At 35.1% G+C, this 25,658-nt stretch overlaps 3 protein-coding genes across 10 annotated transcripts; 1 reads left to right on the forward strand and 2 right to left on the reverse strand.

The window, feature by feature from the left end:
- Positions 1 to 1,556: 1,556 nt before the first annotated feature.
- Positions 1,557 to 3,083, forward strand: LOC130984384 (extensin-like). The gene is made up of 4 exons (XM_057907588.1): positions 1,557 to 2,033; positions 2,191 to 2,276; positions 2,542 to 2,602; positions 3,030 to 3,083. The coding sequence occupies exons 1-4, from the start codon at positions 1,557 to 1,559 to the stop codon at positions 3,081 to 3,083; spliced, it is 678 nt and encodes a 225-aa protein (XP_057763571.1).
- A 12,118-nt stretch (positions 3,084 to 15,201) lies between these two features.
- Positions 15,202 to 19,280, reverse strand: LOC130972491 (cytokinin dehydrogenase 4-like). Its single transcript, XM_057897180.1, has 5 exons — positions 18,610 to 19,280; positions 17,132 to 17,259; positions 16,292 to 16,555; positions 15,813 to 16,069; positions 15,202 to 15,581 (listed from the first exon to the last, which is right to left on the reverse strand). Exons 1-5 carry the CDS (start codon positions 19,235 to 19,237, stop codon positions 15,293 to 15,295), a joined length of 1,566 nt encoding a protein of 521 aa, XP_057753163.1. The 5' UTR covers positions 19,238 to 19,280; the 3' UTR covers positions 15,202 to 15,292.
- Positions 19,281 to 20,706: 1,426 nt separating this feature from the next.
- On the reverse strand, positions 20,707 to 23,627 carry LOC130936152 (uncharacterized). Of its 8 annotated transcripts, none has more exons than XR_009068069.1 (10): positions 23,394 to 23,627; positions 23,266 to 23,328; positions 22,987 to 23,071; positions 22,740 to 22,813; positions 22,499 to 22,542; positions 22,267 to 22,330; positions 21,978 to 22,070; positions 21,792 to 21,860; positions 21,573 to 21,707; positions 20,741 to 21,314 (listed from the first exon to the last, which is right to left on the reverse strand). XR_009068069.1 is itself a non-coding variant. In XM_057866198.1 (8 exons), the coding sequence occupies exons 2-8, from the start codon at positions 23,266 to 23,268 to the stop codon at positions 20,831 to 20,833; spliced, it is 471 nt and encodes a 156-aa protein (XP_057722181.1). In that variant the 5' UTR covers positions 23,269 to 23,328; positions 23,394 to 23,627; the 3' UTR covers positions 20,707 to 20,830. The 8 variants fall into 8 exon arrangements, 2 of the variants coding, with proteins under 2 accessions (XP_057722181.1, XP_057722150.1); XR_009068070.1 differs by having other exon boundaries at positions 20,806 to 20,896; XR_009068073.1 differs by lacking the exon at positions 21,978 to 22,070 and having other exon boundaries at positions 21,792 to 21,819; positions 22,312 to 22,330.
- Between the last annotated feature and the right edge of the window lie 2,031 nt (positions 23,628 to 25,658).

The following is a 25,658-nucleotide window of genomic DNA, read 5'->3' on the forward strand; positions in this document are numbered from 1 at the left end:
GACACAACTCTATTTATCAAGAATTCTAATGAGTCTTTTATTCTAGTCCAAATATATATTGATGAAATTATTTTTGGATCAGCAAATGAATCCCTTTTGTTCTGAATTTGGAAAACTCATGACAAGTGAATTTGACATGAGTATGATGGGTGAACTTAATTTTTTCCTTGGGCTACAAATTAAACAAATTGAAAATGGTATTTTCATTTATCAAGAGAAGTATGCCAAGGAATTAGTTAAGAAATTTGGTATGGAAAATGCCAAACCCATGAGAACTCCCATGCACCCTAATTCTAAATTAGATAAGGGAGAAACTGAGAAAGATGTAGATGAGACTAGGTATAGAGGAATGATTGGGTCTCTTATGTACTTAACATCCTCTAGACCCGACATTGTGCAAATTGTTGGATTGTGTTCAAGGTTCCAATCCAAACCTAAAGAGTCACATCTTTCAGCAGTTAAAAGGATCATTAGATATGTTCATGGCACATCCAATTTTGGTCTTTGGTATCCTAAGATTGATGATTTTTCTGCTGTTGGTTATTGTGATGCAGATTTTGCTGGTGATAGAGTTGATAGAAGAAGCACTTCAGGCCTATGTTGTTTCCTTGGAAAGTCCTTAAATGTTTGGTCAAGTAAGAAGCAACCGACAGTGGCCTTATCCACTGCAGAGGCTGAGTATATAGCTGCTTCTTCTTGTCGTTCTCAGCTTTTATGGTTAAAAACACAGCTTGCTGATTATAAATTAAATGCTGAAAATATTCCCTTGATGTGTGATAATATGAGTGCCATCAATATTTCTAAAAATCCAGTTTTTCACTCTACGACAAAGCATATTGAAATGAAATTTCACTCAATAAGAGAATATGTCCAAAAAGGGGATATTAGTATTCAATTTGTTAAATCTGAAGAGCAATTAGCAGACATTTTTACAAAACCATTAGCTGAGGATAGATTCTGCATGCTTAGGACTTGTCTAGGAATTTTGAGTTATGATTTCTTATTTAAAAAATACTAATGTATTTGCTGGAGCTTTTTGTCTCATAAACAGGTATGAGACAACTCTGGGCAGGTGATGAACGTTTCCTTCAAATCAGTGTGTTCTGGGCTTGTTTCAAGTGAAAGTTAATCTGAGCCAACCCAAAAATCAGATCTAGAGTGGTCCAATGTGTTTCCTTAAATCCAACCATCTCTGGGCCCATATATGAATGTTACATTTTTTTTGTTGTTGTTTTTGGTGGGGTGTGTGCTTAATTTTTTTGAAAGGATTTTTCATTTAATGTTCTTGATCCAAAAAGATTTTCAGTTTGAGGTTTTTCAAAATTTAAAATTAATTTCCTTTTTTAATTTTTAAATCAAATAAAATCTTTCTTTTATGAGGTCAAGTTTTTTCATGTCATTTCAAAAGGTGATGTAGTTGCATGGTTTTGGAAATCCACTTTTGGGTACGGTTACCAACACTCCCTCTCTTTCCTTCATAACTTCTCCTCAAACCCTTCGATTTCTTCCCTTTCACTCAACTGCTTCTCTTCCATCAAAAACCTAAATCTAACCAAATGGGAAAGAAAGTTATTGCTAAAAGAGCATCGCGTGAAAAGATCTATAAACTTTCAGGATATCCTAGACCATCAACTCGTTCTCAAGACACCACTTTCACTCCCTCACCTTCTCCTCCTACTTCTCCTCCTCGCACTGTTCCCATGGCACGGACCAAGACCACGCTACGTTTTCCAGCCCCTGCCAAGCCGACGCCACCGCCTAAGGTAGCGCTAACCAAACCAACTTCCTCGAAACCTAGTTCATCCAAGGGTAAGCGTCCTGCTATTGAAGACCCTGTTCCTGAGACAGCAAAATCTAAGCCAAGGTCTGTTCCTGTGCGTTCACAAAGAGTGAAACAGGAAAAAGTACCAACTCGATCTGAGAGAGTGGTTCTAGATGATGATGATGATGAAGAGTTCACTCCGGATGACTCTCCTCCTCCTTCCACCGAGGGTACTTCCATCTCTATTGGGAAGCAATCCGCTCTGCTGAATGTAGTCAAGGATGTGGTCCAGGAGTTTGTCTCCCAATAAAATCATTGATTGCCATGAGCAAGGAACAAAGGAAGCTAGCTAGCAAGCATGAAATTTCCTTCGAAAATCAAGGGATATAGTGGCTGTATTTATCAAGTTCATTGATAACCTGAACCAGGATAGAGATCAGGCCACTGAGGATGAGGAAGAAGCTGTTTCGGAGGGGAATGGTCATGAATACTGCTGCTGCTGTGGTCTCATTTTGTCTCATGAACTCTGTTTAATTTGCTACTTTTGAACTGTTTTATCTCGGATGACTGTAATAACTCTAAACACTGTTGCTTTATTAGAATAGTTGAAACTTTGTATTGTGATCTAACCTTTTCTTGCAGTGATTAAGGTGCTATTTTTATTGACTTTACTTATTTTCCATCCTTGATGACAAAAGGGGGAGTAATATGTGCAATTCTGGAATACTGAATGCAAAATTGACTGAAGTTGCTTTTGATTACTGTTTTTGTGGATTTAGTTTGACTGCTGTAGATTTTAATAATCTTGACTTGCAAATGTTTGCAAATATTGTGAATAAGGTTGGAAACTTGCTTAATGATATGTTGCTATCTTGACCCTGACCCTGATGTGTTAAAGCTTTTTTTTGGCAATTAAAACTATCTCTGTTTGTTGCATTTTTGGTTAGTATATAGCATCTGTTTGGCTCCATATAAGCATATGTAAACAGGAACAAAGAGGAAAGCATAAATCCAGGGGGAGCTAATTCTGAAAAAGAAAGGGGGAGCAATATAAAAGCAAATAACAAAAATCAAAGGGAGTTTCTAAATCTACTCAAATTTGTTTCCTTTTGATGATTGCTTATATCATATTTGTCATCAAGGGGGAGATTTTTGAGTTGAGAAATCAACTAAATTAATTAGTGATAACAAACATTATTTTTGGGCAAAATAAATAATTAGTGTTGATTAATTATAATTACTTATTACTAATTGTTTATTATTGCAGGCCAAAATTCAACAACCAAAATGGAATGAAAAGCAATCAGCAAGACTGGTGTAAACCCCGATTAATTAGTAGATAATTAGTCAATAAATTAATTTTAATAAGAAAGATTAGAAATGCAAATATTATATCAAATTAGGATAGAGCTCATCAAAACGAGAATTTTGACACTAATTTCGAAGAAATCGGTCCAAGATTGAACCGAACGGGCTGAACCGGTTGAATCGGGCCCAAACCGGACCGTCGGTCCAACCGGACCAACCTATTAAATGAACCCAGCACAGCCTTCTTCCTCATTTCAACAGAAACGCAGCTGAAGCTCCATGGAGAAGAGAAACGTTCCCGAACCCTACGGCAAATTTCAACCCGCCGTAATTTCTCCGTCCGAAATCCGATCGCCGCACCGTTTGCGGCCACGCGTCCACCGCGTCGAGCTCTACGTTTCTACCGGAACAATTTCATAGGTAAGTCACTAAATACTCCCAGCCACTCTTTTCCCCCAATTTTTGAGTTTTGAGAAGGGGTATTGAATTTCTTTGATTTTTGATGTTTTAGGATCCAATTAGCTTGAGGAAAGCGTTCACTCTTGCTTATGTGAAGCTTGGGTAAGGTGAGGATATGATAATTCTATTTTAATTTTATTGAATTTGATCTTTGAGTATTAAATTGGATATATATGTGTTATGAATGTGTATTAGGTTGTGAATAAATAATTGGAGCTTGAAATTGTGAATAATGGAACTTGGAGGAAGCGGATTAGTTGAATTTTGAGGGGCTGCCTTGATTTTAAATAATTTGCTTTGGTCGACGTGGAAATCGGCCAAGGTATGGTTTAGGTTTCTTGCATTTAATATATAATGTTCTGTGAAAACTTAGGCTAGACGACCATAGGATAAGTTGGAATGCAGGTGTATGTTTAATGTTTAGTAATTTGTTGATGAATATATTTGGTTGAAGTTTATTGGATAATTAGTTATTAATTTTGGATGGTGAATGTTGTTATGTTAATTTGGAGAGAATTATGGTTGAATATTATTGTTGATGAACATGGTTGGTTTGGTGCTTGTTGATTAACTAATAATTTGGTGAATTATTGATTTGAGGTATTTTGTGTTAGAAGCCTAGGATTAGTGAACTATGATTCTTAGTTGAATTTTGGTTGTTGGATTTGAATATTATATGAGTATAATTGTTGATCTGAGGTAGATTTATTGTGGTGATTGTTATGATAATGAGAAAGGGTATGTTGAATTGAAGAGAATGTAGGTTTGGACTTGAAAAGGGTGGCAAAGTCCGAGTTTTAGAGGAAATACTGCCGAAATTTTATAAAAAAAATTAGAGATTTTGTTTATATGATTATTTAAAAAGGTTTAGATTCAACGGTTATATGGTCTGATTTTGAGTTATTAAGAAAATGAGCATGTTTTAGGTTTAATTCATTTAGAAAAGGATAAATTATGTTTTGAATTGGAACTATTGATGGATGGAATGGGAGGTGTGATGATGAAGGATAAGGATTGAATATGTTTGATGTATGATGATGAATGAGATGCAATTGAGAATAATGTGGATGCTGATGAATTATAATTGAATTATTTATATGGCTTATGAATTTGAATAATCTGAGATACGAGGTTCCCTGGATTAAGTGTCGTGGCTTGCCACCACGTGTACCAGGTTGAAAACTCGATACTCTGTTGACCCTACGACGTAAGTGTGACCGGGCACTATATAAATTCCCGGGAATGTTACCCCCATTGAGCAATATTGATTATTTGAGATAAAGCTATGCATAGACTCTTGGGAATGCACGTCGGGGGACAGTCTAAGGACACTTCAGACTTGTCGGGTTGGCTGGATAACCGACAGATGAGCCTCATCAGCCATAGGACAGGCATGCATCATATGCATATTACTTGAACTACTTGCTTGTGCTTTAATTGGGTGTGCTTAAATGTATTTGCTATGCTAAATGTATATTTGTTACCTGCAGTATTTGTAACCTTCCTGTGCTTTCCTTTATCTGTTTATTTGTCTGTGAAATACTGATGGAGATGGAGGTGTGGAGGAATGGCAGTATGAGATTTAGGTTTAAGGTTAAGTTAAGTCAGGTCTACATATTTTTTAGAAAACCTCCTTTTATGGCTTCTGTTTAATACTTTAAGCTCTACAATCTGAGTGTCGGCGTTCTAGGATTGCCTCTGGCATTCCCAGGACCTTATATATTATATGTGTGACACCTTTACCATACTGAGAACCTCCGGTTCTCATTCCATACGATGTTGTTATTTTTCAGATGCAGGTCGAGAGGCATCTCGTTAGGCGTCTGGACTCTTGAAGCAGAGTGGTTACTGGGTTATTTTGTTATGCTATGATGTATATATATGTACTTAGCTTTCTCTCCACATAACTTATTCTTTTTTATCCTCCTAGAGGTGTATGGAGAGGCAGGATTTTGTTTATGTACATTTGGGTTTTGGATATGTATGTATATGTATATATGTGTGTATATTCTCCGGCCAGTCTTGACTTCGCATGCTGAGTCAGGAGCTCGTTTTTTGTATCTTTGACTCTCTGTTCCTGTTTTGGGTTACTTTACACTTGACACCTGTGGCTTTCTTAGCATGCAAGTTAACTCATTTCTCGAGCGTTGCGCTTTTATATTCGCGATTTTTATTTCCTCTATTCTTCAAGGCTCCTAGCATATTATAATTCTTCTGCTATTATATGTACTCATTTTATTTTAGAGGTCGTAATACCACACCACCTCTGTTTTACGACTTAAGCGTAAAGCTTAGTGTGGTAGGGTGTTACATTATGGTATCAGAGCAGTTCGTTCCTATAAAGCCTGAAAGACGGACAGATTGTACTTCTGTGCATTCTCTGTATATGTGTTTATGTGCTATTAGGATATCTGACTGATATATAGGGCATAAACGTCTGTGAGCATGCATTTGGAACTTAAAGCATTAGACCTGCGATATTGAGACTGATCAACTTAATATCACTTGTTTAGTGTGTATAAGGACCAGCTGTCGACTCGCGGACACGGTCATGGGTGAGGTAGAAGTAGGATAGGCACCGTTACTCCTGGTTTGGCAGGGAATGATCTAGTAGGATTTATGGCTGCTCTGGGAAATATGGCTGCAGCTATGCAGGCAACAGCTGAGGTGTTGGGTAACCAGATAAATCAGAGTAATCATGAGAACAATAATGATGAAGACGGTCCTATGACACTTGCTACATTTCTGAAAGTTCACCCTCCGACTTTTAGGGGAACCTCAAATCCTACTGATGCAGATAATTGGATTCAGGCTATGGAATGGGCATTGCAGGCCCAACAAGTTCCTGAAGAGCAGTGAGTTGAATTAGAAACTTATCAGCTGCAAGACGAGGCTCAGAATTGGTGGTAGGGAATACGACATATCCTGCAGGAAGATGATGCTGGGATAACCGGGAGATTGGTTATCTAAGAATCATGTTTTACTTGATTGTTCTGAGAAGTCAGTACAATTTATGCCGGAAGGGTCAGAAGCGCCGATTGTGGTGAATAGTTATTATTTGAACTCTATGATAGTAAACTATTCTAGAACTGAATGTCAGGGTGTTATGTTATTAACTGTGGGAGTATCAGGTGATGATCAGAATTTAGAGCAGATTCCGGTTGTATGTGATTTTCCAGATGTGTTCCCGAATGATATAAATTCTTTCCACCTAATAGGGAAGTGGAATTTGCAATTGAGTTGGTGCTTGGAGCCGGTCCGATTTCGATTACTTTTTATAGGATGTCACCTTTAGAAATGGCTGAACTGAAGGCTCAACTGGAAGATCTGTTGGGTAAGCATTTTATCCGACCAAGTGTTTTTCCGTGGGGAGCGCCAGTGTTACTGGTAAAGAAGAAGGATGGGAGTATGCGGTTATGTGTCGATTATTGGCAATTGAATAAGATCACTGTGAAGAATAAATATTCGTTGCCTAGAATCGATGATCTAATGGATCAATTACAGGGTGCTGGTGTGTTTTCTAAGATTGACCTGCGATCCGGGTATCACCAGATAAAGGTTAGAGACGAGGATATTCCGAAAACTGCTTTCAGAACCCGTTATGGTCATTATGAGTATACAGTGATGTCTTTCGGGTTAACTAATGCCCCGGCAGTATTTATGGATTATATGAACAGGATTTTCCGACCGTATCTGGACAAGTTTATTATTGTCTTCATTGATGACATTCTTGTTTATTTTAAGTCTGAAGAGGAACATGCTAAACTCTTGCGAACTGTGCTGCAAATTCTGAGAGACAGGAAGTTACATGCTAAGCTATCTAAATGTGAGTTCTGGAAGAGTGAAGTGAAGTTTCTCGGTCACATGGTGAGTAAGCTGGGAATAGCTGTGGATCCTGCTAAGGTGGAAGCAGTGATGAATTGGGAGCGACCAACTTCAGTGACAGAGATCAGGAGTTTCTTAGGTTTGGCGGGGTATTATCGCAGATTCATTAAAGGAATTTCATAGCTCACCTTACCTTTAAGTAAGTTGATTAGGAATGATACACTTTTTATTTGGACCCAGAGTGTGAAGAGAGTTTTTGAGCATTAAAGCACAGATTGACTACTACACCCGTGTTGGTATTGCCTTAATTGAGTGAACCGTTTGAGGTGTATTGTGATGTATCACTGAAGGGCTTGGGGTGCGTTCTGATGCAGCACCAGAATGTTGTAGCATATGTCTCACGGCAGTTAAGACCGCATGAAATGAACTACCCGACACATGATTTGGAACTTGCTGCTGTTGTGTTTGCTTTAAAGATTTGGAGGCATTATCTTTATGGTGTTAAGTTTCATATTTTCTCAGACCATAAGAGTTTAAAGTATCTTTTTGAGAAGAAGGAGTTGAATATGCGCTAGAGGAGATGGATGGAGCTTCTGAAAGATTATGATTTTCAATTAAATTATCATCCAGGAAAAGTGAACATTGTGGCAGACGCTTTGAGTCGAAAGTCTTTATATGCAACTTGGATGATGCTATGGGAAGAAGAATTACTAAAGGCATTTCAAGGTTTGAATTTGGAAATTCAAGAAGAATCTGGAATCCTGTGTTTGAGTCAGTTGCAGATTTCAAGTGATTTTAAGTTAGAACTTTTGAAGGCTCGTCGAGATAATGAAGCGTTACGTAAGGTATTACCAGCAGTTGAACAGGAAAAAGAGTGGAGAGTGTCAGAAGGTCAAGATGGTTTATGGAGGTTCAAGAACCGGATTATTGTGCCTAATGTTGGAGACCTGCGACAAAGTATCTTGAAGGAAGCTCATAAGAGTGGGTTCTCAATTCATCCAGGGAGTACCAAAATGTATCAAGATCTGAAAGCGATGTTCTGGTGGCCAGGGTTGAAGAATGATGTGGCATTAAATGTATCTAAATGTTTAACGTGTCAGAAGGTTAAGATTGAGCATCAGAGACCATCAGGAACCCTTCAGCCTTTGGAGATTCCACAATGGAAATGAGAGAGTATCGCAATGGATTTTGTGATATGTTTGTCTAGAACCCGATCTGGTTGTGACGCTATTTGGGTGGTTGTGGATCGACTGATAAAATCAGCTCACTTTCTTCCTATTCGAATAAGTTGTACAATGGAAGAATTAGCTCAAATGTATATTAAAAAGATTGTTAGGTTACATGGCGTGCCTTCTACTATTATATCTGACAGAGATCCTCGTTTTACATCAAGGTTCTGGGGAGCTTTTCAGCATGCATTTGGGACTCAGTTAAGCTTGAGTACTGCGTATCACCCTCAAACAGATGGTCAGTCAGAGAGAACTATTCAGACCTTGGAGGATATGCTAAGGGCTTGTGTTTTGGACCAGCCAGCGAGCTGGGATTGGTATATGCCATTAATAGAATTTGCTTATAATAATAGCTATCATGCGAGCATTGGAATGGCTCCATATGAGGCTATGTATGGCAGAAAATGTCAATCTCTGTTGTGTTGGTATGAAGCTGGAGAAAGGATTTTGTTAGGGCCTGAGATGATAGCTGAAACGACTAAGCAGATAAAGAAGATTCGTAGTCGAATGCTTATAGCCCAAAGCCGCCAAAAAAAAAGTTATGCTAATCAGAGGCGAAAGCCTTTGGAATTTGAGAAAGGGGAGCATGTCTTTCTGAAAGTTACACCAACCACTGGAGTGGAAAGAGCTATTAAGACTAAGAAACTGAATCCCCGTTATATTGGACCCTTTGAGATTCTGAAGAGGATTGGGCTAGTGGCTTATAGAATTGCCTTACCGCCATATCTTTCGAATTTGCATGACGTGTTTCATGTGTCTCAGCTTAGGAAGTACACTCCTGTCACAAGTCATATTCTAGAACCAGAACCAATCCAAGTGAGAGAAGATCTAACACTTCCAGTAGCCCTGGTAAGAATTGATGAAACCAGGGTTAAACGATTACGAGGAAGAGAAGTATCATTGGTAAAAGTAGCTTGGAGTTGAACTGGTATTGAGAAACATACATGGGAACTCGAATCAAATATGCGAAAGGACTATCCACACCTCTTTTCAGGTAACTAGAACTGAATTTTGAGGGCAAAATTCTTTGTTAGGTGGGTAGAATGTAAACCCCGATTAATTAGTAGATAATTAGTCAATAAATTAATTTTTAATAAGGAAGATTAGAAATGCAAATATTATATCAAATTAGGATAGAGCTCATTAAAACGATAATTTTGACACTAATTTCGAAGAAATCAGTCCAAGATTGAACCGAACGGGCTGAACCGGTTGAACCGGGCCCAAACCGGACCAACCTATTAAATGAACCCAGCACATCCTTCTTCCTCATTTCAACAGAAACGCAGCTGAAGCTCCATGGAGAAGAGAAACGTTCCCGAACCCTACGGCAAATTTCAACCCGCCGTAACTTCTCCGTCCAAACTCCGATCGCCGCACCGTTTGCGGCCACGCGTCCACCGCGTCGAGCTCTACGTTTCTACCGGAACAATTTCATAGGTAAGTCACTAAATACTCCCAGCCACTCTTTTCCCCCAATTTTCGAGTTTTGAGAAGGGGTATTGAATTTCTTTGATTTTTGATGTTTTAGGATCCAATTAGCTTGAGGAAAACGTTCACTCTTGCTTATGTGAAGCTTGGGTAAGGTGAGGATATGATAATTCTATTTTAATTTCATTAAATTTGAGCTTTGAGTATTAAATTGGATATATATGTGTTATAAATGTGTATTAGGTTGTGAATAAATAATTGGAGCTTGAAATTGTGAATACTGGAACTTGGAGGAAGCGGATTAGTTGAATTTTGAGGGGCTGCCTTGATTTTAAATAATTTGCTTTGGTCGACGTGGAAATTGGCCAAGGTATGGTTTAGGTTTCTTGCATTTAATATATAATGTTCTGTGAAAACTTAGGCTAGACGACCATAGGATAAGTTGGAATGCAGGTGTATGTTTAATGTTTAGTAATTTGTTGATGAATATATTTGGTTGAAGTTTATTGGATAATTAGTTATTAATTTTGGATGGTGAATGTTGTTATGTTAATTTGGAGAGAATTATGGTTGAATGTTATTGTTGATGAACATGGTTGGTTTGGTGCTTGTTGATTAACTAATAATTTGGTGAATTATTGATTTGAGGTATTTTGTGTTAGAAGCCTAGGATTAGTGAACTATGATTCTTAGTTGAATTTTGGTTGTTGGATTTGAATATTATATAAGTATAATTGTTGATCTGAGGTAGATTTATTGGGGTGATTGTTATGATGATGAGAAAGGGTATGTTGAATTGAAGAGAATGCAGGTTTGGACCCGAAAAGGGTGGCAAAGTCCGAGTTTTAGAGGAGATGCTGCTGAAATTTTATAAAAAAAAATTAGAGATTTTGTTTATATGATTATTTAAAAAGGTTTAGATTCAACGGTTATATGGTCTGATTTTGAGTTATTAAGAAAATGAGCATGTTTTAGGTTTAATTCATTTAGAAAAGGATAAATAATGTTTTGAATTGGAACTATTGATAGATGGAATGGGAGGTGTGATGATGAAGGATAAGGATTGAATATGTTTGATGTATGATGATGAATGAGATGCAATTGAGAATAATGTGGATGTTGATGAATTATAATTGAATTATTTATATGGCTTATGAATTTGAATAATCTGAGATACGATGTTCCCTGGGTTAAGTGCCATGGCTTGCCACCACGTGTACCAGGTTGAAAACTCGATACTCTGTTGACCCTACGATGTAAGTGTGACCGGGCACTATATAAATTCCCGGGAATGTTACCCCCATTGAGCAATATTGATTATTTGAGATAAAGCTATGCATAGACTCTTGGGGATGCACGTCGGGGGACAGTCTAAGGACAATTCAGACTTGTCGGGTTGGCTGGATAACCGACAGATGAGCCTCATCAGCCATAGGACAGGCATGCATCATATGCATATTACTTGAACTACTTGCTTGAGCTTTAATTGGGTGTGCTTAAATGTATTTGCCATACTAAATGTATATTTGTTACCTGCAGTATTTGTAACCTTCCTGTGCTTTCCTTTATCTGTTTATTTGTCTGTGAAATACTGATGGAGATGGAGGTGTGGAGGAATGGCAGTATGAGATTTAAGTTTAAGGTTAAGTTAAGTCAGGTCTACATATTTTTTAGAAAACCTCCTTTTATGGCTTCTGTTTAATACTTTAAGCTCTACAATCTGAGTGTCGGCGTTCTAGGATTGCCTCTGGCATTCCCAGGACCTTATATATTATATGTGTGACACCTTTACCATACTGAGAACCTCCGGTTCTCATTCCATACGATGTTGTTGTTTTTCAGATGCAGGTCGAGAGGCATCTCGTTAGGCGTCTGGACTCTTGAAGCGGAGTGGTTACTGGGTTATTGTATGCTATGTGTATATATGTACTTAGCTTTTCCTCCATAACTTATTCTTTTTTATCCTCCTAGAGGTGTATGGAGAGGCAGGATTTTGTTTATGTACATTTGGGTTTTGGATATGTATGTATATGTATATATGTGTGTATATTCTCCGGCCAGTCTTGACTTCGCAGGCTGAGTCAGGAGCTCGTTATTTTGTATCTTTGACTCTCTGTTCCTGTTTTGGGTTACTTTACACTTGACAGCTGTGGCTTTCTTAGCACGCAAGTTAACTCATTTCTCGAGCGTTGCGCTTTTATATTCGTGATTTTTATTTCCTCTATTCTTCAAGGCTCCTAGCATATTATAATTCTTCTGCTATTATATGTACTCATTTTATTTTAGAGGTCGTAATACCACACCACCTCTATTTTACGACTTAAGCGTAAAGCTTAGTGTGGTAGGGTGTTACAACTGGTGGGCTGGTCAAACAAGCAAAGCCCAAAAGAAACAAAGCCAAAATCAAACGGGTTGCTTAATGGATGTCTAATCCAAGCCCGAGTTGATTTCATTTCCTTCCATCTTACTCTTACCAAAGCAACGCTCCTCTCTCTGTTGTCTTAGTCAAATCAAAGTTTCAGAAAAGTAAGAAAGAGAAAGAGAAAGAGCTTCTTCCACACGCCATTCACAGAAGAAGAAAGAAAGAGAAAGATCAAGCTTGAGAGGCCGAAGTCTAATCATCCAGAATAAACAAAATCAAGCTTAGGTCAAGAATAAAGGTAAACTATTTCCTCTTTCATGCATCAGATCTTCTTTTCTTCTTCCCAACTCTCTGCAAGTCCGAAAATGGCATACAAGGGAAAGTTGCCTTCAGCCCCAATCTGCTGTGTATCCACGGTCTTAAACATGACTTGAGGACCAAGTTGGTTTTCAAGGGTCCAGATTAAGTTGACCACTAGAAGAGTTTTGTGGTTGCTGTGTTATGGCTTTTGGCCAAGATGAAGGAGTCAGAAGAAAAATTTTCTACTCTAAGGTTTAAGGAGAAAAAGTGAATCTTGGGTTGGTGAAGCTCAAGGCTCAAGGTGTTTACCTTGGAAGAAGAACCAAGCAACATGCAAGGAGATAAAAGAAGTTGGGTGCTCACTCAGAAGACAAGGAGAGTTAACCAAAGTATTGAGGTTTTGTTCTGAGAAGTGTTTTTTGAGAAAGTTTAACTAACTGGACAGTGTATCCTAATCAAAGGTGCATTCCGCCAGTATGAAGAACTGAATCAGAGGCTTGCTAATCTGGTTTTTGCATAGCACAAAGGCTGTTGATGAAGTCAATCTCCTTCATGTTTTACTAATTGTAATGTACTTTTCTATGTTTATCTTTCTGTAATTTCTTGTGAGAAAAGGCATTGTGAGAAAGCTCAAGTAAAAGCCATGAGTGGAAAAAGGTTGAGTGATACACTTGAGAGAAAAGCCTAGAGTTATTTTCTGATTTCTTTAGGTTGGTTAAGTGTCTTGTATCTTGTACCTGTTTGGTATCCCTTTCTTAGTTGGGTTAGCACTAAGAGTGAATAGTTAGGTGTTAGCATAGCCAATGTCAAGTTAGGTTAGAACTTGAGTGTGAAATTTATATATGTAATACTTTTAACTATAGTGAAAATTCCTCCATTGTTGTGGAGGAGACTGGACGTAGGTTGCATAACACAAGGCAACCGAACCAGGATATATGCTGGTGTTAGCTTTTCTCTTCTCTGCTGTGTTCTGTTTTTCTGATGTTCATGAGACAAAAATAAATTGTCTCATAAATTTCCGCTGCTGAGTACAAATAGAATCAGATTTGAAAGTTTTGTTTAAAAAAAAGGTTATAACAGTTGTAAAAGGAAGGCATAGATTCAACCCCCTTCTCTAAGCCTACCACAACCTTCACATTTAATTTAAATTATGATATTTATTTAAGGGATAAGTATTATTTTGGTCTCTAACATTAAATTATAGGTTAAATCAAAATCGTTCCTGATGTAGTTTTTGATTTAGAATCGTCTTTTATTATTAAATTACTCCGACTTTAATAAAAAATTATAAAATTTAAAAATAATAAAAGAAAAGATTGCGTTGGGGGAGGGGAAGGAGAAGGGAAAAAGAGTACGCGAAGGGGGAAGGGGAAAGGAAGAGGGAGAAGGGGGAAGGGGAAGTGGAAGAGGGGAGAGGATACAGAAGCGGCGGCAACACGGTGACCACTCACCACTACTTTCGCGTCTTCTCCATCTTCGCGGGCTCCCTCTCTCTGTCTCTCTCTCTCTTTGGCGGCGACGCGACGACTTCTACTTCGACGACGACGCGTGTAACGGCGCAACTCCTCCCCCTTGGTCACTGGCTCGCGTCCTCTCTCTCTCTCTCTCTCTCCCCTGGGTGCGACACGATGGCGACGGCGACGCGTGTGACAGCGGCAACTCCTCCCCCTTGGTCACTGGCTCGTCGTCCCCCTTCTTCCCCCTCTTTTTTTTTGCTTGAGCTTCTGCTTCTGCTTCTGCTTTTTCGGCTTCTGTGTCTTCTTCTGCTTCTTTTGCTTCTGCTTCTGTCTTTGCTTCTAATTCTAATTTTGATTTGTTATTTTTTAATTTCATTGTTGTTATGTGTTGATTTTGTTATTAAATTTGATGTTGTTTAATTTGATTTGGTATTCTTGAATCTGATTTTGTGTATTTGGTGGTAAAGATGCTGATGGTAGTGATAAAAGTGCTAGTGGTGGTGGAGGGTATTATTGTCTACTAAAAAATTAAAAGGATGATTTTAATATGAAATAAAACGTTTAAGGCAATTTTAAATAAAAAATTACATGAGTGACGATTTCGATTCTAACCGTTTATTTAAAAATAACTTTGATAATCTATTATTATTTTTTTCAATTACATATCATTACATAATTTTTTTATTTTTCTATATTTTTTAAAATTTATTTTTAATCAAGTATCTTTGAATATTGAACGAATCGGACCGAATTTAATCGTTTGAATCTACTTACAAACAACTTTTAATCTGAACTAATCAAATCCGATTAAAATCTAATCGGTTCAGGTCTCATTTTCTTAAACCCGAATTAACTTGAATCGTAAACACCTCTTTTTCTGGCGACTGTGTTTCTGAAAATGAAAGCGAGGCTCACAGCTATTAGTTCGAATAGGTTAGAAGCAGTTATAATATCCTCTCTTATTTGTGAATGTCTGTTATATAAGTGAGTACTGTAATGACTTGTGATGTAAACAACATTATAATAATATGGAAATTCTTTAATTCAATTCTTATATAATAATGAGAATATTTAAAACACCTATTTTACTTAGGCCACTCTAATTTTATTAGAAGAACAGAAATAAACAGCAACATATATCACAAAAGTATACTGTTTATCAGTTAAAAATCCCTTGTCCCGGAGCCAATATTCTTTTAGGATCAAATTTATTTTTTGTGTCTTTGAAATTTTGCCACTTGGAACCAAAATGTTGAATCCATTCTTCGTGAGTTTTGTTTCGTGGAAGATATTGCTTGATTCCAATGCCTGAATCTTTACAGAATTCTAATATTTGATTCTTTTGCTCATCAAATGTCTTCAATGTATCATATGTAGCTTCTTGCAGAACACTCACAAGATAAAAGACTTGTTCATCAGGTATAGCCACTGACATTTTATCATTCCACCTGTGAATTATTATATGTTAACCAATATATCTTTGTTAATTAATTCAATCAATTAACTATTAAATTTAATTTTATTGTATTATTAGTATAAAATAATTTTATATGTATATCCAATTACGTAATGTTATACCGCATAAATAGTCATGTAAAAGAACAAATATAATTGCACAATAATATAAAATACTGTTAGTGTATCAAAATTAAATTCTTAACTATTACGATGGAACTTACTTTGTTCGGTTCATGGGGAAGGCTAGTATGATTCCGTTGGCAGTAAGGTTTTGTTTAAAGATAATGTTGTTGAAAACCCCTTCATTTATATCTGAGATTCTAGATCCTGGAACAAAAATATCCAACCAAGATTGAGGTCCTCCTGGAAGTCCTTGTCCTGGATTCTCAGAACTATGTAGAAAATTCTGGTACAACACATCTTTTTCATATTTAAATGTAGGAACATACTTTAATCCCGTCACCAAACGTTCAACATCCTATTTAAGAAACAAAAGGTATAGTATATTTATTAGTATATTAAATAGTAAAGAGTGATTCTCAATAATAAAACATACAACAGACACATGTGTCATGCAAATGTCGATAAATAATGTTATATCCAAAATGTATTTAACACATATACAGACACAACAATTCAACAAAATATCCGTAATTCATAGAGCTAAATAATAAATAACACATGATTAATAGTAAAGTACCTGATCAATTTGGTCTTGAGTACTGTTGTCGTAATATTTGGCAAGCTCCAAGACATAAAGGATGTTATGTTGGGCTAATAAGGAATTTATGCGAGGCAGATCTTGTGTTGGAAAAAAGGAAATGATATTCGGCCACTGGTTTATCATAAGAAAACCTTCTACTGCATCGAATGCATTATCATTTCTTCCATTCAATGAAATTAAGTATTCTTGGTCTTTAGAATATGCAGAGAAATCACTGTAAAGCAAACGAAGCGACTTTACCTGCAATCAGTCAACAAGCGCATAATTCTTTTGCCTTTAATTAAGGATATGTGTATGTTATAGTAAATACTTTTAATTTGTTGGTTAAAATTATATATTATAGTACTATTAATCAAAGTAATATGGTTTTTCTAAAATTTTGGCAAGCAATTAAGTAAATATTAAAGATTAATTCTTCTAAAATTAAATTTTTTACCAACACTTGTCAACATTTTAAAAATTGAGTACTAAATTCTAAATTTTAAATTTAAATAGTATAAAAATCAGATATTAACTAAGTATAACTAATATTGATAAAAAGTATTATTTTCTGGTATTTTTTTAATAAAATTTAAATTCAAATATTACAAGTAACACTTTTGAGTTTGACATATTATGTAAAATGAAAGGTATTTAAAAAAATGTATGCACGGATGCACCAAACTTCTTTTGAATAATATATCTCCCTTATTATATGTAAATATATAATAAAAATGATTTTATATTGACTATTTACTTGTTTTTTATATGATCACATGTCAATAAAATAAGAACAATAGAAGCAAATAGAATTATATAATAAAATATGATGCTTGCCTTTGTATAAGCAGGTCCTAAGGCTATTCTTGCTCTCGTTATTATTCCAAATTGACCTAAACCTCCAAGAACACCATAAAATAACTTCGACTTCCTTTTTGCAGAACAAGTAACAAGAACTCCTTTACCTATATATAAAGCCATGAACCAACATCATTTATTGCATTTTATATAAGCAAAGATACATCTATAGGAAATGTCAACGACGTAGTATGAGAGTAGGAACTCAAAGTTCAAACAACATGAATAATAATGCCCACATATACCACATGGAATCAGGAAATTAAGAAAAATCATACTAAATAACATATGTAAAATTTTAGTCACTAATCAATTATCACATATAGAAATGTGGATTTAGTATTTTTTTAAAAAATTCTATTATATTACTGTAAAAAATAGGCTTGATTATTTTGGTACTTAACTATTTAATTAAAAAAATATATAAAATAAATATACATAAATACATAATAGTTAATTTGGATATTGATGTTTAGTATAAATTTAACATTATATTTTTTTTTAAAAAAAATATTATATACACTATCTTTATATATACTTTTATTATTAATATTAAAATTAATTAATAAAAATTATGTTTAAATCATAAAAAATATATAAAAAAATAGTAGAAGTATCATATCTCATAAATAATCAAATACTTCATTACTTTTGGTACACCCTATATGTGATGCTAGTGGCTATTCTTTTAACCCCTTTCTAATCTTTCTTGTACTTTGCTTGTAGTCGCAGAGATTGAGTTAGAAATTTTGCTACGTAATTATTTTCATAATCATAAAAAATTCAATTATCTATACCTACCCATTAGTCAACTCTTTTTTAACGATTAATTAAGCGGCTAACCACTTGCATTATATTGTATTGACTTTTATCATTTATTTATTACAAGAGAAAATGCTATCCACAAAATATATATATAACATTTTTTATTATATTTAATATTATTTAATTATTTCAATAATAATTAAAAAATATAAAATAAAATAATTTTATATTATATACCTTGTATTTAAATATGAATAAAAATTCACATATAATTATCATGTAAATAAAATTGATAATTAATAATCATTAGATAAATTAATATATTTAATTAAATTACTATTAAATTCTGTTAGATAACGAACATTCAACTAATTAATTATTATCGGCTAATTTATTATTAATTGGTAATTCTAATTTATAAATTGTTATTAATTAATAATTATTTAAACTTTTTAATAAGAAATTATTTATTTATATTTTTTATTAATATTTAAATTAGGTAAAAATTTATGTGCAATCAACTTTACGTGAAGTAGATACCTGAAAGTCATTAGATGATTTGACTGATTTGACTAAATTTTTATCTAACGTCAAATATCAACTTCACGTCAAGTCAACTTCACCAGAATTTTCACCAATAAATTAACTTTACATAAAGGTAAGCACGCGTAAATTTTTACTGTTAGAAATACCTGTAATAACATCTAGTTCATAAACATTGGCAATCTGAGGACCAAACTTAAATGTTTGACCACCGACTCCGGCATTGACGAGGGTTCCGCCAACAGAAGTGAACAAATTATCAGTCCAAGACAGCGGTGTGAGTCCATATTCAAGTGCTGCATTTAACACGTCACTCCACACCTGTTCACCGCCCACGTCAGCATAAGAATTCCATGGATCCTTCTCATCGCGAAATATAACAACCCCCTTCCCGTGCCTGTAACCGTTTAGATGCGTCATGTTCACCACTATCCCCTCACGCGCCATCGCTTGTCCGTGAACCGAATGTGCTTGCCCTCGTGCTGCTATTGTGAAAGGGGTAGAAAGGGAATTTGACACTTTTATTAGTTCTGATATTTCAGTTATTGACGTTGGTTCAAGAACCGCCAGAGGCTTCTCGTGAATCGTAAGGCCGAAATCGGTTGAGGCGAGTGTAAGGGTAACATTGTCACAAACTAGGTTATTTGAAATCTCCGTGGATGCATGAAATGCTGAACATGGATGATGTGTGGTTATTATTGCATTTGTGAGCATGAGTATAACTAGATTTATGAGCAGAATCAATGAAACATTTTCAAGTATCGAAAACCTTGCCATTGTACGTGTGATATTTGATCACTTTATTATACGCTTCGGGTATATATAAGTGTAAGAACGTCTTTCAATGGCTAACTGTGAATATAACTCATTTTATTTTTTAATTTACACACTCTATCATGAGCGAGCAGAAGTATTGATGACTCAATGGCTAAGTGTGAATATAACTTGTTCTATTTTTTAATTTGCACACTCTATATCATGAGCGAGCAGAAGTATTGATGACATCGAACTTGACTAATACAAGGGTAATATTGACATATTGTTATCCATCGTGTTCTATATATACCTTATACTAAAGAAAGTTTAATCAATTCTTATATTTGTAAGAAAAGATGAATTATTATGGTGGTATTGATTAAAAGATAAGAATATAATAAATAAAAGAGATATATTGAATGAAAGACAACTATTCTATTTTTTATCTATTTTTTTTCATATTTTTTTTTGAAGATTTTTGATAGTCTAAAGAAGGAGATTAAATCTATAACTTTCTTTTAAATTTGATTAATTATACTTCAAACAAAAAAATGAAACTTAGCTTCTGTTCTATCTATAAGATGATGAGTTATGTAGGAGACAATTTTATTTTGTCTCATAAATCGTGAAAAATAGAATCAGTGCAGGGAAGAAAAAAATGACACAACCATATATTCTGGTTCAGTTGTCTTGTCTTATGTAATATAACCTATATTCAGTCTTCACTACAACATTGATGAAATTTTTACTATCATTTCATGTATTACATACATCAACTCTCAAGAATTTAACCTAATCTTATCAAGGACAAATCAGATTTCAACATAAACTTGACTTGGCTATGTAACTTTTTAAACTCTCAACACACTAAGTGCTTATCACTACAAGAAAAACACCCATTCAGGTACACTTGAAAAGTGTAGACAAAAGTAAAAAAAAAATGATGCTTTAGGCTACGGCTACGCTTTTTGGGGTGATTCCTATTCGGCCGTTGCCTAATCTCAAAGGCTACGCTTTTCTGCACCAAGGGCTACGCTTTTGGCGTCTGGGAATAGGGTGCACTTTTCAAGTGATGCTGTCCAGGAACAAAGGCTACGCTTTTCAGCTTCTATTTTTACCAGAATAGGCTACGCTTTTCAATGCTACTGCATCACCTGTAAACCGTAGCCACAGTGTATACCATGGCTACCGTTTATAAGTGTAGCCTTAGGTCCCTCATTTTTTTTGTATACCATAGCTATTGTATATAAGTGTAGCCTTAGGTCCCTTATTTTTTTTATTTTCTGTATACATATGATATTCTAATAATTATTAATACAACATAATATTTAATAATATGATTACATGTATAATAATTCTGTATTTTTAATTAAATGAGTTAAATATTATAAAATAAAAATAAATATATAATTATACTAAATAATTTTTTTAAATGGTAAAAATTATCTCTAACCAAAATATATTTATAATAATAATTCAAAAGTACTAGAATGAAATTAATTGTGAATATTTATACATCTAATAAAAGTCATTAGTTAACTATACATATATCAATTTTTATATAATAATTCTCAATAAAATTCACAAGATTCCTCTCCTCAAGCCTTGGATTCGCTAAAGACAATTCTTTATTTGCAGAACATATTTGACTATCTGCTTAATAAGATCAGCATCATCCCCCTAGCATAATATGAAAATAAACCAGAATTAAAAAGCATACTAGATATATTTATTCTTTTGCTGAAAGAAATCTAAATCGGTGAGAGAATAAGAGTTTCACACACAACTCAACTGCCATATATTGGTGAGAGAATAAGAGAAAAATATTGATACTGATCATAAGTTCATAATACTAAAATGGCAATGGTGTTTTTTTTAGTGTTCTCTCCCACCCTCAACCTTGCTATGCCTTCTTCTCATTCTTGTTATGTTTCCTCCAATAAGTACTATTACAGTTACAGAAAGAGAAGGACACAACACAAGAAGAAGAACAGTGAGAGTGAGAGGTAGCAGTAGCAGTAGCAACTCCTCCATGAAAAAGACAAAGAAGATTCACAATCTGATTCTTTCAACCCTTCTGGATTTGTGACCGATAACCCTTCAAGCCAACAAGCAATGAATTGTATAAGGAACACATTTAATCAACAATTCTAATTCCCTAAATAAACCACAGATCTGGAACCAGTTAGACAATCATAGACATTGATAAAACTATTATTTCCTCTAACAGTAAGAAATCATCATTAATTCATTATTTATTGATGGCATCAATTGAATAAAACAAACAAAATAGAAACTGCATATCACTAAATTCAGTTGTGTAAATACTACTAAATAGCTAAGTAAAACACTGCACCTGAAGTCCGAGGGCCCATTTTCTTTCAACAGGGATCTGTGGTCTCATTCCTACTTGATAGTCCATATAACCTGGAAGGTACTCAGCAACTGGAGAAGAAACTTCACTGGAATGATTACGATTGAAACCAGCATCCTAAACAGTTACATTATAAAACCAAAAATAAGCTTTGCACAATATCCTATTTGAAAAGAGAAAACAAAAAAATCTAAACCATACCAAAAGTTTTTTTTACACCAAAACATAACTGCAAATCATAAAAAGTAAAATTTCAGTCAAAAGATTTGCCTGCATCACCCAGAAGACAAAACAAATAAACAAAAATAAGTCCTCGAAACCAACCAAATATTTGCAAACAAAAATAAATAGTCAAAATTAGCACCAGTTTTGGTTTCAAAATAGTACTCTATATATGCAATAACTTTTCACATCATACTGCAGTTCAGATTTGATCTTGTATGAGTTTTTGAAATTCTCCAAGGGAATTGCACCTTTCTCCTAGAATAAAAGAAAACAGCAAAATTCCACTAATAGAAATGTAAAGAATAGAAAAGCACGCTTGGTATACTAAACTAATAATATCTTAGAACTGCTATTAAAGATTCAATATTCATACTAGCAGTAACTAAACAAATTGTATTTACCACGAGATAATCTAATTCAAATCCCGAAACTTAAAATTAAACAAGCATACCAATAAATTGTTAGGACCATCCGCCATCCAGAGACGACAAATTACCTCAATTTTAGAAATGAACCTACAAAATAAATTTATTAAGTAACATAAAAGAATAATGTTATCATGACATTAGAGTAGCATCATTTCAACATAAAGAATCATTTCTCTTACAGTAATGCTATAAAGTGTTGTTGTAATTGAGATTTCATGCAAATTTGAACGAAGAGGGCTCAAAAAATAAACAAACCTTTCCCATGAAGAAGTTATAGTGAAATCATCAAAATGCTCAAACTGCATTGACATTTGAAGAAGGAGGTAGCAAAATTAGCACTATCCCTAATACCATCATCACACGCAATAAGGAATCCACCAATTAATTAAGAAATAAGAATTTTGGTTAAGTGGTGAAGGAGAAAGAGAATACCACTTCCTCTGAAACATCAATACTTTCTTTAAAAGTTTGATTTCTTCCCGTGAATGATACTCACCTCTTCAGGGAACAAATCTGGGTGTTTGGAAAATATTCTGAGCATCAAATCGTTGTATCTGGAAGAAATGGGAACTGCACAAATTAAAAAGGAAAAAGGATTATAATCAATAAAGCACAATAGATTGAAGCTATATACTAAGAGAAATGAACAAACAATAAAACCCTGAAGAAATACTATATACTAAGAGAAATGAACAAACAATAAAACCCTGAAGAAATATAAGGTACAAATAATTGATTCATACATTCCAATAACATTATTAATCCTGTCAACTGCTCTCTTCCTAATTTGTGAAACTTCCAAATTAGCGATCTAGTTCTGCTTGTGGCCTGAAATGACACCAATTAACTACAGTGAGATCAATTAGAGAGCAGAGTAGACCCCTTTATTATTTGTGAAAATAAGATAAAAAGTCCATTCAATATAAGAACAACAACAACTAATTAGAAGATTAGAAAACCTAAAATTAGACCCCAAAACCCCCAAAAATTCACAGCATAACCAATTGAAAATTAATACATACCATCTCTATTTCATTTAGCCATTCCCGTTCATCATCACTATCAAAATTATACACACCTTCGAACTGAAAAGTGAGAGCGAGTTAGAGAATGAGTGAGAAAGAGAGGATACAGAACAAAGAATGGTTACCTGGTTTGTGTGTGTGAGTTGAGGGAGGATGAGAGTGCGTGAGTGACGGTGTGGTGAGTTGTGAGTGATGAATACGAGTGAGTGGTGACGCCGTGAGTGGTGACTGGTGATGGCAATCCTTTTCACTGATTTGGGGGTGATGAGTAGCGCGAAGAAGGGAAAAGCTAAGGGTAGTGATGATCGAGTGTTATGTTTTCAGTGGCTAAGGGTTATGTTTTCTGATTTGGCTAAGTGTTTGTCCGCATGTATCATTTGGTGAAAATTCAAAAAATTTACTAAGTGTTATTGGGCATTTGACTTAGATACATAGGCAACACTTTTGAAGCGCACCCAAAACTTAACAAATATGCTATTCTTAAAAAGCGCTCTCTTTAATATAAAAGTGTACCTATAGATATTAACATACGACTACGCTTTATAAGTGATTTTTATAATACCTAAGGCTACACTTTTTAAATGATGCCAGAATTGTGTTTCCTTTTCTCTAAAAAATAGGCAACACTGAGAAAAGTGTAGCCTATTCTATGAATATGCTATGCTTTTCAAATGTAGCTTGAAAAAAGTGTGACTGAATGGGTATTTTTCTTGTAGTGTATCCAACTTAGCAAGTGACACATCAGATACAAGATGCAAAATAGAAATACAATAAAAAGAGACAAGAAATAGATCTTGGTTTTTTTCCAAGTTCCTCTCTTTGACTTTTCTCAATAATTTTTTCTTAATACCTCACTTAATATAAGCCTTTTACTATTGAATAGAAACGAAAAAAAGATACAACCTAGAAATAGAATAATCAATGATAGATCATAAAGGAGATGATGTTGAACAACTCGAACTCTATATGCTGAACCCAGATTCTGAATTCTCAAATATCGCTTTTCATCTTGACGGAATGCTCCATTTAGTATAGGTGCAATACTTCCAAGATTTCAAACTTCAATTTGTGAGGTTTTTTTCTTCTCTTTTCTCGAATTCTCTCTCCTTACTTGCAAACTGAACTGATATTCCTTTTTGTATGAGTTATGTTTTCATACTTAGGACTTACTTCACAAGGTCAGCTTCTTGAATCTTGAGCTAGTTGAGGTCTTACTTTCTTTTTCTTCAATCAGATCATAAACTTAGGGATTTGAATAAGAGTTGAGCAACACAGCTTCTTTGAAAATAGATCATCAATGGATTTGATAAATCCAAACCATTAACCTTGTGCTTCAGTCTCAAATTTCAATATTAGCCCTTGACTCATAGCAGAAAAAAGTAGTCACCACTTTTTCATATTATCCGAAATAATTGTACAGAGAGGAATGTGAGATCAACAAGTAATTAACTTTCATGTTTATGAAAATATTTTACCTTTTTTTTTGAATGGCAATAGGCTAGGTTATGGATTCCATTCAGCAGCCTTAAAAGCACTTAATTTCTCTAATTGGGTTGCTTGTCTTCTTTGTTTGGGCTACACAATGAATATGAGCCTGCAACAATAAATAATTTCATCAAATCCCAATTGTTACGGTGGGTAACCGGAGATGGATTGGACGGATGACGTTGACTGGCCCAAATGCGTGAGGGAGGAAGTTTTCGCCTGAGTCTGCAGCTCGGGGGGACTTCGTCCGACTTGTGTTCGCAAGTGAATGGGGGGTGGTACCTGCAAAGACACTCCGATGCCTAAGTTAGCAAGGGTGTGAGCAGGTCTAGAGAGTATTGGGCCTAGAGATACCTGAGGAGTGTCAATGTACTTATAGTGGTGAGCCAATAACCACCGTTGGAGTAGTGCCGTATCTTTAGGATGATAACCGTCCCTTATCTTAGGGAGGTTAAGATATGGCTTTGTGAAGCGGTTAGAGAGATTTCAGGGGCGGTTACTGATGAGCGGATATTTTATACGCTTTTTGGGGGTAATTTCATGTAGATTTTAGTATGTTTTAATTAGTTTTTAATAGAATTTTATTAGTTTTTAAGCAAAAATCATATTTCTGGACTTTACTATGAGTGTGTGTATTTTTCTGTAATTTCAGGTATTTTCTGGCTGAAATTGAGGGAGCTGAGCAAAAATCTGACTTAGGCCGAAAAAGGACTGCTGATGCTGTTGGATCCTGACCTCCCTGCATTCGAAATGGATTTTCTGGAGTTACAGGAGTCCAATTGGCGCGCTCTCAACGGCGTTGGAAAGTAGACATCCAGGGCTTTCCAGCAATATATAATAGTTCATACTTTGCGCAAGGATAGATGACGTAACTTGGCGTTGAACGCCAAGTTCATGCTGCTGTC

Source organism: Arachis stenosperma, chromosome 1 (genome assembly GCF_014773155.1).
Source record: "Arachis stenosperma cultivar V10309 chromosome 1, arast.V10309.gnm1.PFL2, whole genome shotgun sequence".
Taxonomy (NCBI): domain Eukaryota; kingdom Viridiplantae; phylum Streptophyta; class Magnoliopsida; order Fabales; family Fabaceae; genus Arachis; species Arachis stenosperma.

What these genes read in the sequence shown, in the direction of transcription:
- LOC130936152 (XM_057866198.1), bottom strand. An exon ending in ATTAATAATGTTATTGGAAT is followed by an intron (nt 22,814 to 22,986) that starts GTATGAATCAAT and finishes TAATTTGTGCAG; the next exon opens with TTCCCATTTCTTCCAGATAC. An exon ending in ATGGTCCTAACAATTTATTG is followed by an intron (nt 21,708 to 22,266) that starts GTATGCTTGTTT and finishes GTAACTGTTTAG; the next exon opens with GATGCTGGTTTCAATCGTAA.
- LOC130972491 (XM_057897180.1), bottom strand. Translation starts at nt 19,237, where the DNA reads ATGGCAAGGTTTTCGATACTTGAAAATGTTTCATTGATTCTGCTCATA. An exon ending in TAGGACCTGCTTATACAAAG is followed by an intron (nt 16,556 to 17,131) that starts GCAAGCATCATA and finishes GACTGATTGCAG; the next exon opens with GTAAAGTCGCTTCGTTTGCT. An exon ending in TTCCCCATGAACCGAACAAA is followed by an intron (nt 15,582 to 15,812) that starts GTAAGTTCCATC and finishes AATAATTCACAG; the next exon opens with GTGGAATGATAAAATGTCAG.
- LOC130984384 (XM_057907588.1), top strand. Translation starts at nt 1,557, where the DNA reads ATGGGAAAGAAAGTTATTGCTAAAAGAGCATCGCGTGAAAAGATCTAT. An exon ending in AGCAATCCGCTCTGCTGAAT is followed by an intron (nt 2,034 to 2,190) that starts GTAGTCAAGGAT and finishes AACCTGAACCAG; the next exon opens with GATAGAGATCAGGCCACTGA. An exon ending in TTGCAAATATTGTGAATAAG is followed by an intron (nt 2,603 to 3,029) that starts GTTGGAAACTTG and finishes TTATTATTGCAG; the next exon opens with GCCAAAATTCAACAACCAAA.